At 33.8% G+C, this 12798-nt stretch overlaps 1 protein-coding gene across 2 annotated transcripts; it reads right to left on the bottom strand.

The window, feature by feature from the left end:
• Positions 1 to 3693: 3693 nt before the first annotated feature.
• Positions 3694 to 11530, bottom strand: LOC114300819 (ABC transporter C family member 3). Of its 2 annotated transcripts, XM_082883881.1 has the most exons (11): positions 11259 to 11416; positions 8893 to 11228; positions 8464 to 8550; positions 7734 to 8384; positions 7444 to 7608; positions 6517 to 6811; positions 6221 to 6435; positions 5792 to 6097; positions 4629 to 4692; positions 4282 to 4521; positions 3694 to 4170 (listed from the first exon to the last, which is right to left on the bottom strand). In XM_082883881.1, the coding sequence occupies exons 1-11, from the start codon at positions 11287 to 11289 to the stop codon at positions 4064 to 4066; spliced, it is 4497 nt and encodes a 1498-aa protein (XP_082740007.1). In that variant the 5' UTR covers positions 11290 to 11416; the 3' UTR covers positions 3694 to 4063. The 2 variants fall into 2 exon arrangements, with proteins under 2 accessions (XP_082740007.1, XP_028101483.2); XM_028245682.2 differs by having other exon boundaries at positions 8893 to 11530.
• Between the last annotated feature and the right edge of the window lie 1268 nt (positions 11531 to 12798).

Below are 12798 nucleotides of genomic sequence, written 5' to 3'. Positions count from 1 at the left end.
AAGATTGTAAATAAATAGTTAACAGTTGTTTGGACAAAAAGTTCATTTATATTCAAGCAATCTCAGTCGTTCAATTTTTAATAAGGTCAATCTTAATTTATTTCAAATCAAATAAATATAGGTAATATATTTTGATAAAACAGCTAAAACTGGAGTCAAACCAATGAATCAGTCAAACAAAAAACGATTCAGCCTAATTGGCTAAGTTAAAAGACCAACTAATTTAAAATAAAATTAATTGATTAAAACTTTTAAATTTTATTTTAAAATTTAAATCATCTTGAAATGAAACATGCACAATACTACAATATTAAATAGGAGTATAAAGTGCACTTTATATAAGTGAAACAACTAATTTTTTTTTTCCTCGATGTGAGATTGTAATTATTTTAAAGTTAAATATTATGAGAGTTTCAAAATCTCATACAAAATTATTTTTAAAATCAAAACTTCTATGTAAGATTATAAAATAAAAGTTAAATGTAAACTAGTTAATCGGGATTTTCTAAATTATTTAAAATTAAGAAAATCAAACAAAAAATTGGTATAAATATTGATTATAAGATTTCTTCCTAAAAATCTCATTTTGCTTATATAAATGGGAGCATAAGATTCACTTTATATAAGTGAAACAATTTATTTTTTTCCTTATTTTCCCAGTGTGAGATTGTAAAATAAAAGTTAAATGGAAGCTAATCAATAAGAATTTTCTTAATTGTTTAAAATCAAGAAAATTTAATAATTTATATAAATGAGAGAGTAAGATTCACTTTATGTAAGTGAAACAATTCACTTTTTTCTTTTTTTCCCAATGTGAGATTGTAAAATAAAAGGTGAATGGAAGCTGGCCAATGAGAATTTTCTTAATTATTTAAAATTAAGAAAATTTAATAATTTTATAATGAAAGTTTGGAACTAGTAAAAGGCTTCTTCCTAAAAACCCCCTTTATAAGATTCACTTTATATAAGTGAAACAAATCACTTTTTCTTTCTTTTCCTGATGTGGGATTGTAAAATAAAAATTAACAATTATTTGGGCGAAAAGTTTATTTCTAATCAAGTAATCTCAGTTCTTTAGTTTATTTTGAATAAAACAAATCTAACCAATATATTTTGATAAAATCGCTAAAATTTCGGTTAAATCAGCAAATCATTCAAATCAAAAACAATTTAGGTTAATCAGTTAGGTCAAAAGACCAATCGACTTACACAAAAATTAATTAATTAAAACTTTTAAATTTTATTTTATTAAAATTTAAACCGTTACTAAATATGGAAAGTAATCTATTAATTTAAAGGGTAAATTACATTTTGCCCTCTTAAAGTTTCACCAATTTCTTACTTTGGCCCTTTAAGTTTGATTTTTCCCACTTTGGCCCTTCATATTTGCTATTCTTTCCACTTTGGCCCTTCATATTTGCAATCCTTCCCACTTTGGCCCTTCATGTTTGCAATCTTTCCCACTTTATTCCTAGACTAATTTTCATCCAAAAAACTAACAGAATCTGCCACATCATTAACATTTCAACTCCATGTGTGATGTAAAAAATTCACTAAAGATGCAAAAAATAGAAAACAAAAAAAATTGGAATTTTTTTTTAGTCTTTAGTGAACCATTTTTTTCAAATTTATTCATAAATATTATTACATTATAGATGCATTTACATTAGATGCACCTAAAATAATAAAAATAAATTTAATTAAAAAAATTAAAAAGTTTACTAAAGACAGAAAAAAATGAAAATATATTGAGTCAAACTTATGTATTGTCAATTCTGAAATAAAAAGTTTACTATTTTTTTTTTTGTCTTTAATGAATTTTTTTTCTTTTTTTAATTAAATTTGTTTTTATTTTTTAGGTGCATCTGAGCTAGATGCATCTATAATGTAATAATGTTTATGAATAAATTTGAAAAAAAATTCACGGAAGACTAAAAAAAATTTCAATTTTTTTGTTTCAATTTTTTATTTTGCATCTTTAGTGAATTTTTTACATCACATATGGAACTGATGTGTTGATGATGTGGCAAATTTTGTTAATTTTTTGGATGAAAGTTAGTCTAGGAGTAAAGTGAGAAGGGTTGAAAATATGAAGGGCCAAAGTAAGAAAAATCAAACTTAAATGGTCAAAGTGGGAATGATTGCAAATATGAAGGACTAAAGTGGAAAAAATAAAACTTAAAGGGCCAAAGTGGGAAATGGGTAAAACTTTAGGGAGGCAAAGTATAATTTACCCTAATTTAAATTTAAAATTGACACAATATAAATTTAAAATTAAAATAATCTATCACATGATTTATAAGTTTTAAATAGAAATTTAAAACTATCATAATTATCTTGTATTAAGGAGCAGTAAGAATGACGTCGAGATTATCAATATATCAGATATATCTATATATTTTATAAAAGAATACTTTTAAGGAGAGATATTATGAGAGTTTCAAAACCTTATACAAAATAATTTTAAAAATCAAAATTTCTATGTGAGATCGTAAAATAAAAGTTAAATAGAAGTTAGTTATTGCGGATTTTCTTAATTGTTTGAAATTAAAAAAATTAAAAAAATTAGTATGACATATTGATCATAAGACTTCTCACTCTCCTTTTGCTTATTTATAAGATTCACTTTATGTCAATGAAACAATTCACTTTTTTCTTTTTCTTTTTCCGATGTGAGATTGTAAAATAAAAAATAAATGAAAACTAACTAATGAAATTTTTCTTATTGTTTAAAATTAAGAAAATTTAATAATTTTAAAATAGGAATTTGAAACTCCTAAAAAGTTTCATCCCAAAATTTCATTTCCCTTATATAACATATAGATAGATAGACAGACAGACAGATAGATTGGTATCATGTACTTCTATTTCCTTACCCCAAAAATGCCTTATTCATACCATTTAATGCATTTCTTTAAATATGAGTTTACCCCTTAATCAAATTACTCTAAAATGCAATTTGCAGTACATAACTCCATACACTACCAGCCACCGCTACTATCGTCCTTCCTTACCACTATCACCAACTGTCACCACCACATCAAAACACACCCCCCCCCCCCCCTACTGTCACCACCACATCAATACCCCCCCCCCCCCCCCGGGGCAAAAAAAAAAAAACCTTCCTCAACCATCCAATTTCTCTCCTACCCTGGACAACCACACAACTCCACCACCCATCATCCCCCAAGTGAGAGAGAAAAAGAGAAGTTTTTTTAGCAAATTGTGACCAACAATTTAATACTCCAAGCTGGTGCAATTCGGGCTTTAGGGTGCATCATGCACCCTAATTTCGATAATTTAAATCATTAATTTCATAAGGGTTGATAGTAGATCATTTATTATTTTTTTTCAAAAAAGATTTAATTTGTATATTATGATTTATTTTTAAAATTTTTATTTTTTGTTGTAATCTTGCTGTGCTAAAAGGTTAAAACTGTAACAAAATAACAACAATTATTTTTACCTTTATAATACTTTTTTTTAAAAAAAAAAAAAAAAAAACTTGCCCCGAAAAGAACTTCAAAATATTATCAAAAGAATCAATTTTTTTCTAATCAAAAAAAAAAAAAAAAAGCCATCAAAATGGATAGGAGACTGAATAATTTCTGCACAGAACTAAATGAGCACAAAAAAAAAAAAAAAATGGGAAGAAGAAGAAGAAGAAGAAGAAGAAGAAGAAGAAGAAATGGGTTTGAAATCAAGGCCAGACCATACAGAGGGTTTTATTAAAACGTTTACATTCTATATATGTACTGATTACAATACCAAAATCAACACAAGCCATATTCAAACTTAAGTGTAAAGCATTGTAGTAAACCTTTGCCTAGAACATGCATATTGACCTATCACTTGGTTTTCCATGACACAGTACTACACCAAAAAACAAAAAAAAAATAAAAATAAACAACTAGCAGAACAATCAACTTCAAAGAGGACACTCCCATCCATTAGTGCAAAATGCCTCAGCAATATCACCACTGCCCTATTTTCGCCATCATCATGGAAGATCAGAGATAAACCAGTGCCCCAACAAAGATTCATTCAATTGTTTACCGACTTTTCAAAAACTAGAATTTGACCGCATACTGTACTCTGCAACAAGCTTTGCGAATGAGGATGACTTGTTTTCAAGTAACTTTCTTGGAGAATCATATTCCTCAATAAGTCCTGCACCAGAAAATAAAATTTTAAAATAAAAATAAAAGTAGAGTAAATGTTAAAAAGATTTCACAGTAATGAAGATAGAAAAATCACTGAACATAACAAAGTGATACAAACCATTATCTAACAATAGAACCATGTCACTATCAACCACAGATGTAATCCTATGTGCAATGGTTAACACTGTGCAGCCAGAGAAGTGTTTCTGAAGTGTTTGCTGTATAATGTTATCTGTTGCTGTATCAACTGATGCGGTAGCTTCATCGAGCACCAGAACCTTGCTTCTCTTGAGTAGCACTCGTCCTAGACAAACCAGCTGCCTCTGACCCATGCTCCAATTCTCCCCATTCTCTGTAACTGCAAAAAAAAAAACAAAAAAATAGCACACTTTAGAGCTAAGTAAGATGCCAGTCATATGAAAAGAGTTATTTTTGCAACTGTCTTGGATTAGTGGATGAAGAAACCTGTTGAATCAAGCTTTCCTTCCTTCTTCCTCACTGCTTCTCCGAGTTGGCACTTATCAAGAGCCTAAAAAGCAATGAAATAGATATTTGCAATGAAAATTGTTATGAAAATGAGAAAAGCTAAAACAGAACAAACACACAAAAAATTGCGTGATTCACCTAAAAGTCTACATCCCCACAGACAAGAACGACAAAAGAGTTTCATTATGAACATAGAGATTAGGGCAAATTACACAAATAGTCTCTATAGTTTGGGGTTTGTGTCATTTTGGTCCCTGACTTTTCAATTGTGACACATTTGACCATGAATTTTGAATCTTGTTCCAAATAAGGACAATTGAATATATAATTAGATTTTTTAAGGGTAAAATTGTCAATTTGATAAAATATAAATTAATTTGACAAAAATAAATGTCAAATAAATATTTTTGAATTTAAAAAATTATTTCTACCTACTAAAAATAAAATTATGTAAAATTGATAAATCTTTTAGACATTTATTTATTTTTTTTACCAAATTAATTTTTATTATGTGTTTGGATGATGATCATGTAAAATTAATTTTAAAAAATTAATCATGTAATTTTTATTAATTTTACATAATTTTATCATTGGTGGATAAAAATAATTTTAAAAAAATTAAAAATATTTTTTTGACATTTATTTTTATCAAATTAGTTTATATTTTATCAAATTGACAATTTTACCCTTGAAAAATCTAATAATATTTTCAATTGTCCTTATTTGAAACAAGATTCAAAATTCAGGGTCAAATGTGTCACAATTGAAAAGTCAAGAACCAAAATAACACAAGACCTAAACTATAGGGACTATTAGTGTAATTAACCCTAGAGATTATAATGAGTCGACTCTCTCCCAATTTCTAGAACCTCGAAATAACCCAATATACAAGGATCTAGAAGTAGCAAATTGGGTTCAAATATCCTTCCCTTTTGGGCTGGTTGTAGGCAAGCAAGGATTCAAAATCCTGGTTCTTAGCCACATAAATACTGGGTCAAAACTATCATATGGGTTACCAGCGGGTAATAAGCATAATCCGAATTAAATTTGAGACACCAACAAAAAAGTCCAAACAAGAACGTATATATTGTTGCATTTATAATATGTAAAAACAAAACTGGAGAGACAGGAAACCAACCCACCTCCCAAATCTGTTCGCCACTGTACTCTTCAAGCGGGTCCAGGTTACTTCGCACCGTGCCCTCAAACATGGTTGGGTCCTGAGGAATGATGCTTAGTCTAGATCGCAAATCATGCAGTCCAATTGAGGAAATGTCAATACCATCTATCAGAATTTGACCAGCAGTTGGGTCAACAATGCGGAAAAGCGTCTGTATGAGAGTTGATTTACCACTGCCTGTCCTCCCTACAATTCCAGTCTTCATTCCTCCATGGAAACTGCACGTAAGGCCTCGTAACACTAGCGGCATGTGAGGGGCATATTGGACCTACATACATGTCCAAGGCATTTGATATCAAAATAACTCCATATACATAAAAATCATTTGTCATTAATGAAAATGGATAAAAATATTAAAAACAAATAAAATAAAATAAAAAGTTGACCTTACCTGAAGGTCTTGGATGTCAACTTGTCCATGAAGTGGCCAGTGACTGTCTGGCCTATTTGTTTCTATCACAAGAGGAGGCTCACTTGGGATAGAAGTGTATTGAAATATCCTTTCAACCGATATAATGTTATTCTCCACTCTACAAAGATTCCATATAAACCGTGCTTGTGTAATGTTCAGAGTAAGACCGTATGTCACCGCTAACCCCGCAACACCTGCAAATTAAGAAAAGGAATTGAAAAAACAAGGTAGAAAAGAAGAATAGTCAATGAAGAAGACAAACAAGGACAACTTACTCGGATCAATTGTTCCAGGGGGAGCAAGGATCAAGAAAACCAAAGAGAAGGCAAATGTAATAGCAGACAACATATCCAAGCGGAAACACAGCCACTCCATTGCAGCAGAATTGTAAAACTCTGGCCGAGAATGCCCATCTATCAGTTTCACACTTGTCTCTATGAATCTCGATTCCTGATCAAAGCTCCTAATAGTTGCCGATCCTGAGATGGTTTCAGCAAAATGCTGTATCACTGGAGCTTTGCATACTCCAACCAATCGAGCTAGTTCTCGTGCAGAAGGAATGTAATGTTGCTACAATTAAGAAGGGTAAAAGAACTCTATCAATCAAGGTATTTGTATGGCTATAAAATTTAGAATAATATCATCAAATGATCAATCAAGGGAACAGTTGGGTAAAATGAAATCACAAAACTATCACAGATCTAGATATCTTCTCCGTTTGATGGAAAGGGCACCAAAACTTGATATAAAAATAAAAATTAAAAAAAGAATGAAAAATGAATAAAAGAAAACAATAATGTTCAAATTGATTGAAAACGAAGGTAGACATGAATACTAAAGGCTGAAATTTTAGAAGCACACCTACAAGTTGAAGAGACAATAGTCAATTTTGTTGACAACACTTCAATATCCAAATTGAACAACAAACTATGACAAATGACAAAATGAAGCCAAAAGTAGAATTTTTTTTAGTAAAATAGATCCTGACACAATTTATTTTTAAAGTGCAACACTAGTGAAGCAAGCACATTGTACAAGACCTCCCAGCCAAGTAAGGTCGCTCGATTTGTAAAAATACATATTACAATTAGTTGCTTTAAATTAAGGTTATTGCAAAAAGCTAATTTTCCCCTCAGTAAGGATATGCAACTCCAGGTGTCTGCTCTATTTGTAGAATTTGATATTAATTTGTAAGATTTTACCTGCAACCAAACGCAAGTTGCAATGACAGGAATAAATACAATTAAGACCTGCCATGCAACTTGTGACATTACTGCAATAATTCCCAAGAGCTCTATTGTTGAGAAGGCAAAATTCCCAACTTGATTTGGAACGTTCACATCCAGTGCACTTTGGTCTGTAGATGCCTGCAAGAGGAAACCAACTTGATCAACTAATTCTAAAGTCATCTAAACATATAAAATCAATGAATACCAACCACACCAAGTTGGATTAAAAGATGTAGTGAAAGAACAACAACAGTTTCGCTTACCCTATTTAAGATTCGCCCACTTGGGGTGGCGTCAAAGAAAGACATGGAAGCACGGAAAATGCAGAAATGCATTCTATTGAAGAGTATCGTGGCACTCTCATACCAAGTCATTACAAGAAGCAAGGTTCTGGCAAGAACGCAGAAAGAACATCCAATTGCCAAAGCTACATAAACAGTTATGAGAGTAGAGCCTGAAACTGGAGGTGCCACGTCCTTTGACACCGGAGCTGCCCAAGCCATCCAATAATTGCTTCCTATTTGAAGTGACTGAAATATAACTTGTGCTAACAATATGAAGGGCACAAGAGCTCCTCCATATGCTGTCGTGATATATTTCCAGTAGACTGAAAGACCAACTCGACCTTTCTCTCTTTCTTCTTCTTGAACAAGCTGTTCTTTTTGCCCCACAATTTCATCTGCTTTATCATTTTGACTGTGTTCAGTTTCCTCTTTCTGGACAGGCTTCTGATTGTTCCCCATATCACTATCTTCCTCGCTTATAGTTAAATTTTCCGAGACTGACTTAGTTACTGTGGAATCAAGAGCTGATAAAGCTTCCTGATGTGCACCGACAAGCTCCATAAAGTCAGTCCCTGAATTGAGAATGTCGTTGTATTTCCCTGCTTGGGTAATCCTTCCATCTTTCATGACCTAATGACAAAAGTAGTTACTCTGTGAGTTGTGTCCATAAATTCAAAGTTACGGAAGAAACAAGACATGAATAGCGTACCAGGATGAGATCTGCAGCAGGTAAGAACTCTACTTGATGAGTCACATAAATGACTGTTTTTGAACCCAAAAGCCCCAGTAAACATTCCTGTGATACAATGATTGGAAGAATGCTTCAGCGATTAACTTAAGCAATTATCTAAATTTCAAAAAAAAAAAAAAGAAAGAAAAGAGCATACAATGTCACAAATCAGAGCACAATAAAATTAATATTTGCAAAGAAATACAATGACCTCAAACCATGTTTGCAATTTAGCATGACAAGAAGAATCCAGTCATATGCATATTGCAATGATTGTTACATACAGATTTTGCAGAATGTTAAATTCTTGCTAAATAGCGTTTGTCAAAATTTATTGAGGAAAAAAGAAGTAAAAAGAAACTGAAAAGTGCGAGAAAATTATGAGTAGTGAGGTAAAAAAATAGTCACCTTAAAGAGATGGCTTCCTGTATGAGCATCCACAGCACTAAATGGATCATCAAATAGATAAATATCAGCCTCTTGGTATAGAGCACGTGCAATCTGTATTCTCTGCTTCTGTCCCCCACTCAAGTTGATTCCCCTCTCACCTATGACTGTTTGATCACCAAATGACAGAATTTCCAAGTCCTTCTTCAAAGAACAAGCTTCAAGGACCACCTCATACCTTTCTCGGTCCATTTCTCTGCCAAACAGTATATTCTCTTCTATCTTTCCACTCTGTATCCACGGTGACTGAGCAACGTAGGCCTTTGTTCCACCAAGCTTGAGGGTCCCCGACATTTTGGGCACTTCTCCCAAAATACAAGAGAGCAAGCTCGACTTGCCGGAGCCAACGGTACCACAAACAGCAACCCTCATACCATGTGACACGTTGATATTTATATCTTTCAATGTTGGATTAGACGAAGCCATATCCCAAGAGAAATTACCCTCGACTATCTCAATTGCTGTTTCAGAACTACCTCTATCAAGCTTCTCTATAGCATCAGGCTGCAAGTCATCAAGACGAAGGAATGAGGCTATTCGGTCAAGGGAAACTTTAGTCTGATATACAAATGTGATTGTGTCGGGAAGGTCATAGATAGGCGCTTGAAGCATTCTAAATATTGCGAGTGCAGATAAGACCTTCCCCGATTCAAGTGGGATTGCCAGAAGCAAACAAGCACCAAAAGTTACTAAGGACACAAATGTAGGTGCAACCCAGAAGACAAAAGTGATTATAGCTATGGTGTACAAGGATTTTTTCAACCATCCCTCCTCAACTTTCCTGAGCTTGACAATTTTAGATAAAAACTTCATCTCCCAAGCTTGAAGCTTGAGAATCCTCATGTTCCTCAACACTTCAGATGTTGCTTTCATCCTTTTATCTTTAGACTCCATTAACTTATCTTGAAACTTCTCTTGCAAACTACCAAGTGGAAGATTTGCCAACATCACTAATACAATAGCAACAAGTGCAGCAATAGAAGCAAACCCAAGATTTTTATATAAAATTGCCAAGCCCAAAATGATTTGCAGGATGACCATCCACGGATCATGGATGTACCAACCAAAATCACCGATCCTCTCAGCATCAACGGTCATCAAATTGATGACCTCCCCACTTGTGTGCACTTGCTTGGATTGGCACGAAACTGTCAAACCTTTATTGTAGATCATGGCAACCAGCACTGCCTTGGCCCTAATTCCAGCCTTCTGCAAAATTAAAAGACGGTGCCTCCGCGCCAAGCCCTCAACAAGCTTTCCAATAATAAATGCAGAAACCAAAACGTAGCCTTCTTTTTTAGATTCTTGACGTTCACTAAGGTATTGAACAAAGTTGTCTATGAGGTATGGACCGACATAAGATGCCAATGTGTATACAAGCACTAAAAGAGCAGTGATTAGAATATCCCTCCACGTGGTGAAAATTAACGCCATCACTAGCTTAATTGTGGTTATTCCGCTTCCATTTCCATCATTGGACTCTAGCTTATTTCTAAAAATTGGAAATGCCCCTTTGACACTGTCAACGCGATCGAGTTGAGGAACATCCTTGAGGTCTAAGGCCTTCTTATAACCAAAGGCAATCAAAGGACTCATCCAAGAGAAAGTAAGGATACTAAAAAAACTAGCATTAGAACAAGGGGCCATAGCTTCACCCCCACCATACTTGTTCAACTCTGTACCATTACTTATACTAGTACTGCCATTCAAAAGGGGTTCTTGAAGAAGGGTATCTTCACCTTCCTTCTTCCCCCAAAACCCCACACAACAGAAGAACAAACCGGTAACCACCGAAACGACATCAGAAACCAAGAATTGAGTTGGTAGAGATTGGTGTTTGTTGTTAAAGAACAAAGAAATAACAAGGAAATAACAAGACATTGGAAAGTAAAAACCCCACCAAACCCTCAATGAAATTGGGAACTTTGGTTCACTTGAATTAGAGAAATGGGTGTGCAAATAAAGAGAGATTGCTAACCAAGCAAGAGTTCTGAGTACTAAATCCAAAAAGGTTACAATCTTTTCATCAGACGAACCATTTCTATACCAATAAAAACAGTTCAATAAACAAAGAAGCAGATTAAAAAGTGAAAGACCCAGACAACACAATGGAGTTTGTTTGTAGCAAGAAATTCTAGTTTTGCTAGCACTCTGTTTTGAGACTTCACTATGACTAAATTTGAATTTCCTGATAACCCATGACAAAAACAGAACTAGCAACAAAATTAGATGCAATGAACCAGAAAACCCACGCAAATATATAGGTTGGAAAAGGAAATCAGTGGGTGCATAAATTAGTGAATATGGGTGAGAAAGGAAAGCCAACATGCCTGCCTTAGATGCTGCAAGAACTCCCATCTTTGTGGAGCGTTTGGCTTCTGAGAAAGATGGGTGTGTTGGAATTTAACTGGGTTTTGGAGAACAAAATCATACAGTCTGCTAGTGGGAAAATTATTTGATGGTGTTGTGAGTGTGTGATGTGTGTATACATATTATATAGAGACTTGTATGATAGAGATTGGCTGAGTTTTGAGAGACCACGATGATACAATAATACAGCACTACTAGATGTGTCAAATTTATGTAGTCTGAATTTGTCTGGTTAAACAAATTTGATAGGCGAATTATTAATCATAAAAATAATATTACAAAATCACACAATACTATATGTGATTCTAATAATTGACCAAATCATTAGTAAAATTTAAATTTGACGCAAATTTTAATAAAAATTAGATTCAATCCTTTCATCAAATGAAGGATAAATTAAATATTTCATCACATTTTCAATAGTTATTTTTTTATTCAAATTTGATGAAATTATTGAAAGTAAAGAATTAAAGATGATTTTTTTTTTTAATTCAATGAATTGGTTAAAATGAGATTTTTATAATATGTTACGTGGAGATATATTTTCTGAGTACCAACACGTGGCAAGGTGACGCCGACGTGTCAGCCGAGGTACCACGTGTCCTGGTCGTGACGTCGAGGTTATCTCGGTAGGGATGGCAATTTAAACCCGGCCCGATGGGGACCCGATCCCCCGACCCCGATTGAAACGGTTTTTCCCCGAAAATTATCCCCATAGGACCGGGGATGGTATTGAAAATTAAATCCCCGATAATTTTCGGGCCGGGGACGGGGATAGATTCCCCCACCCCGGCCCCGGCCCCGGCCCGGCCCGGCCCCGCCCCGTTTAATCCCCGCTTGATCCCCGTATGCTATTATAATATATATATATTATATTATATGTGTTAGGTACGGTATGTTATTATAATATATATATATATTATATTATATGTTTAGTTAAGGTATTATATTATATGTTTGGGCTGACCTCACTCACATCACACACTCACTGTCTCTCATCTCTCTCTCTCTCTCTCTCTCTCTCTCAAACCTTCACAGAACAGACTCACTGTCTCTCATCTCTCTCTCTCTCTCAAACCTTCACAGAACAGACGCCGATCGAGCTCTCCCTCCTCCGCCGATGGCCCTCCTGTCCCTCTTCCACCGATCTCCCTCCTCTCCCTCGTCCACCGATCTCCCTCCTCTCCCTCGTCCGTCGATCGTCCTCCTCTCCGTCCTCCGCCGATCTCCGTCCTCCGCCGATTGAGCCACCACAACTCACCACTGTTTGCGGCAGATTTTTATTTTTTATATATTTATGTTAGTCTTCCTCTCTATAATATATATTAGATTTATGTTAGATCTGAATTTTTATTTTTATTTTTATTTTTTTTTGAGCTCATCAGATCTGTTATGGTGATGAACAAATCTATTAGATTTGAATTTTTTTTTATTTACATTTGAGCATCAGATTTCTCTCTCTACGTTGTTGTTGTTGATGATGAATGAATTTGTTAT

This window comes from Camellia sinensis, chromosome 8, assembly GCF_055761805.1.
Source record: "Camellia sinensis isolate YWXY chromosome 8, ASM5576180v1, whole genome shotgun sequence".
Classification (NCBI taxonomy): domain Eukaryota; kingdom Viridiplantae; phylum Streptophyta; class Magnoliopsida; order Ericales; family Theaceae; genus Camellia; species Camellia sinensis.
The sequence above is the reverse complement of the archived record's forward strand: the minus strand, read 5'-3'. Positions and strand labels throughout refer to the sequence as shown.

Coding starts and splice junctions, on each gene's coding strand:
- LOC114300819 (XM_028245682.2), bottom strand. CDS start 11,289: ATGGGAGTTCTTGCAGCATCTAAGGCAGGCATGTTGGCTTTCCTTTCT. Junction 7,609..7,733: donor GTGGGCGAATCTTAAATAGG/GTAAGCGAAACT, acceptor TTCCTCTTGCAG/GCATCTACAGACCAAAGTGC. Junction 6,098..6,220: donor TTGACATCCAAGACCTTCAG/GTAAGGTCAACT, acceptor ACATGTATGTAG/GTCCAATATGCCCCTCACAT.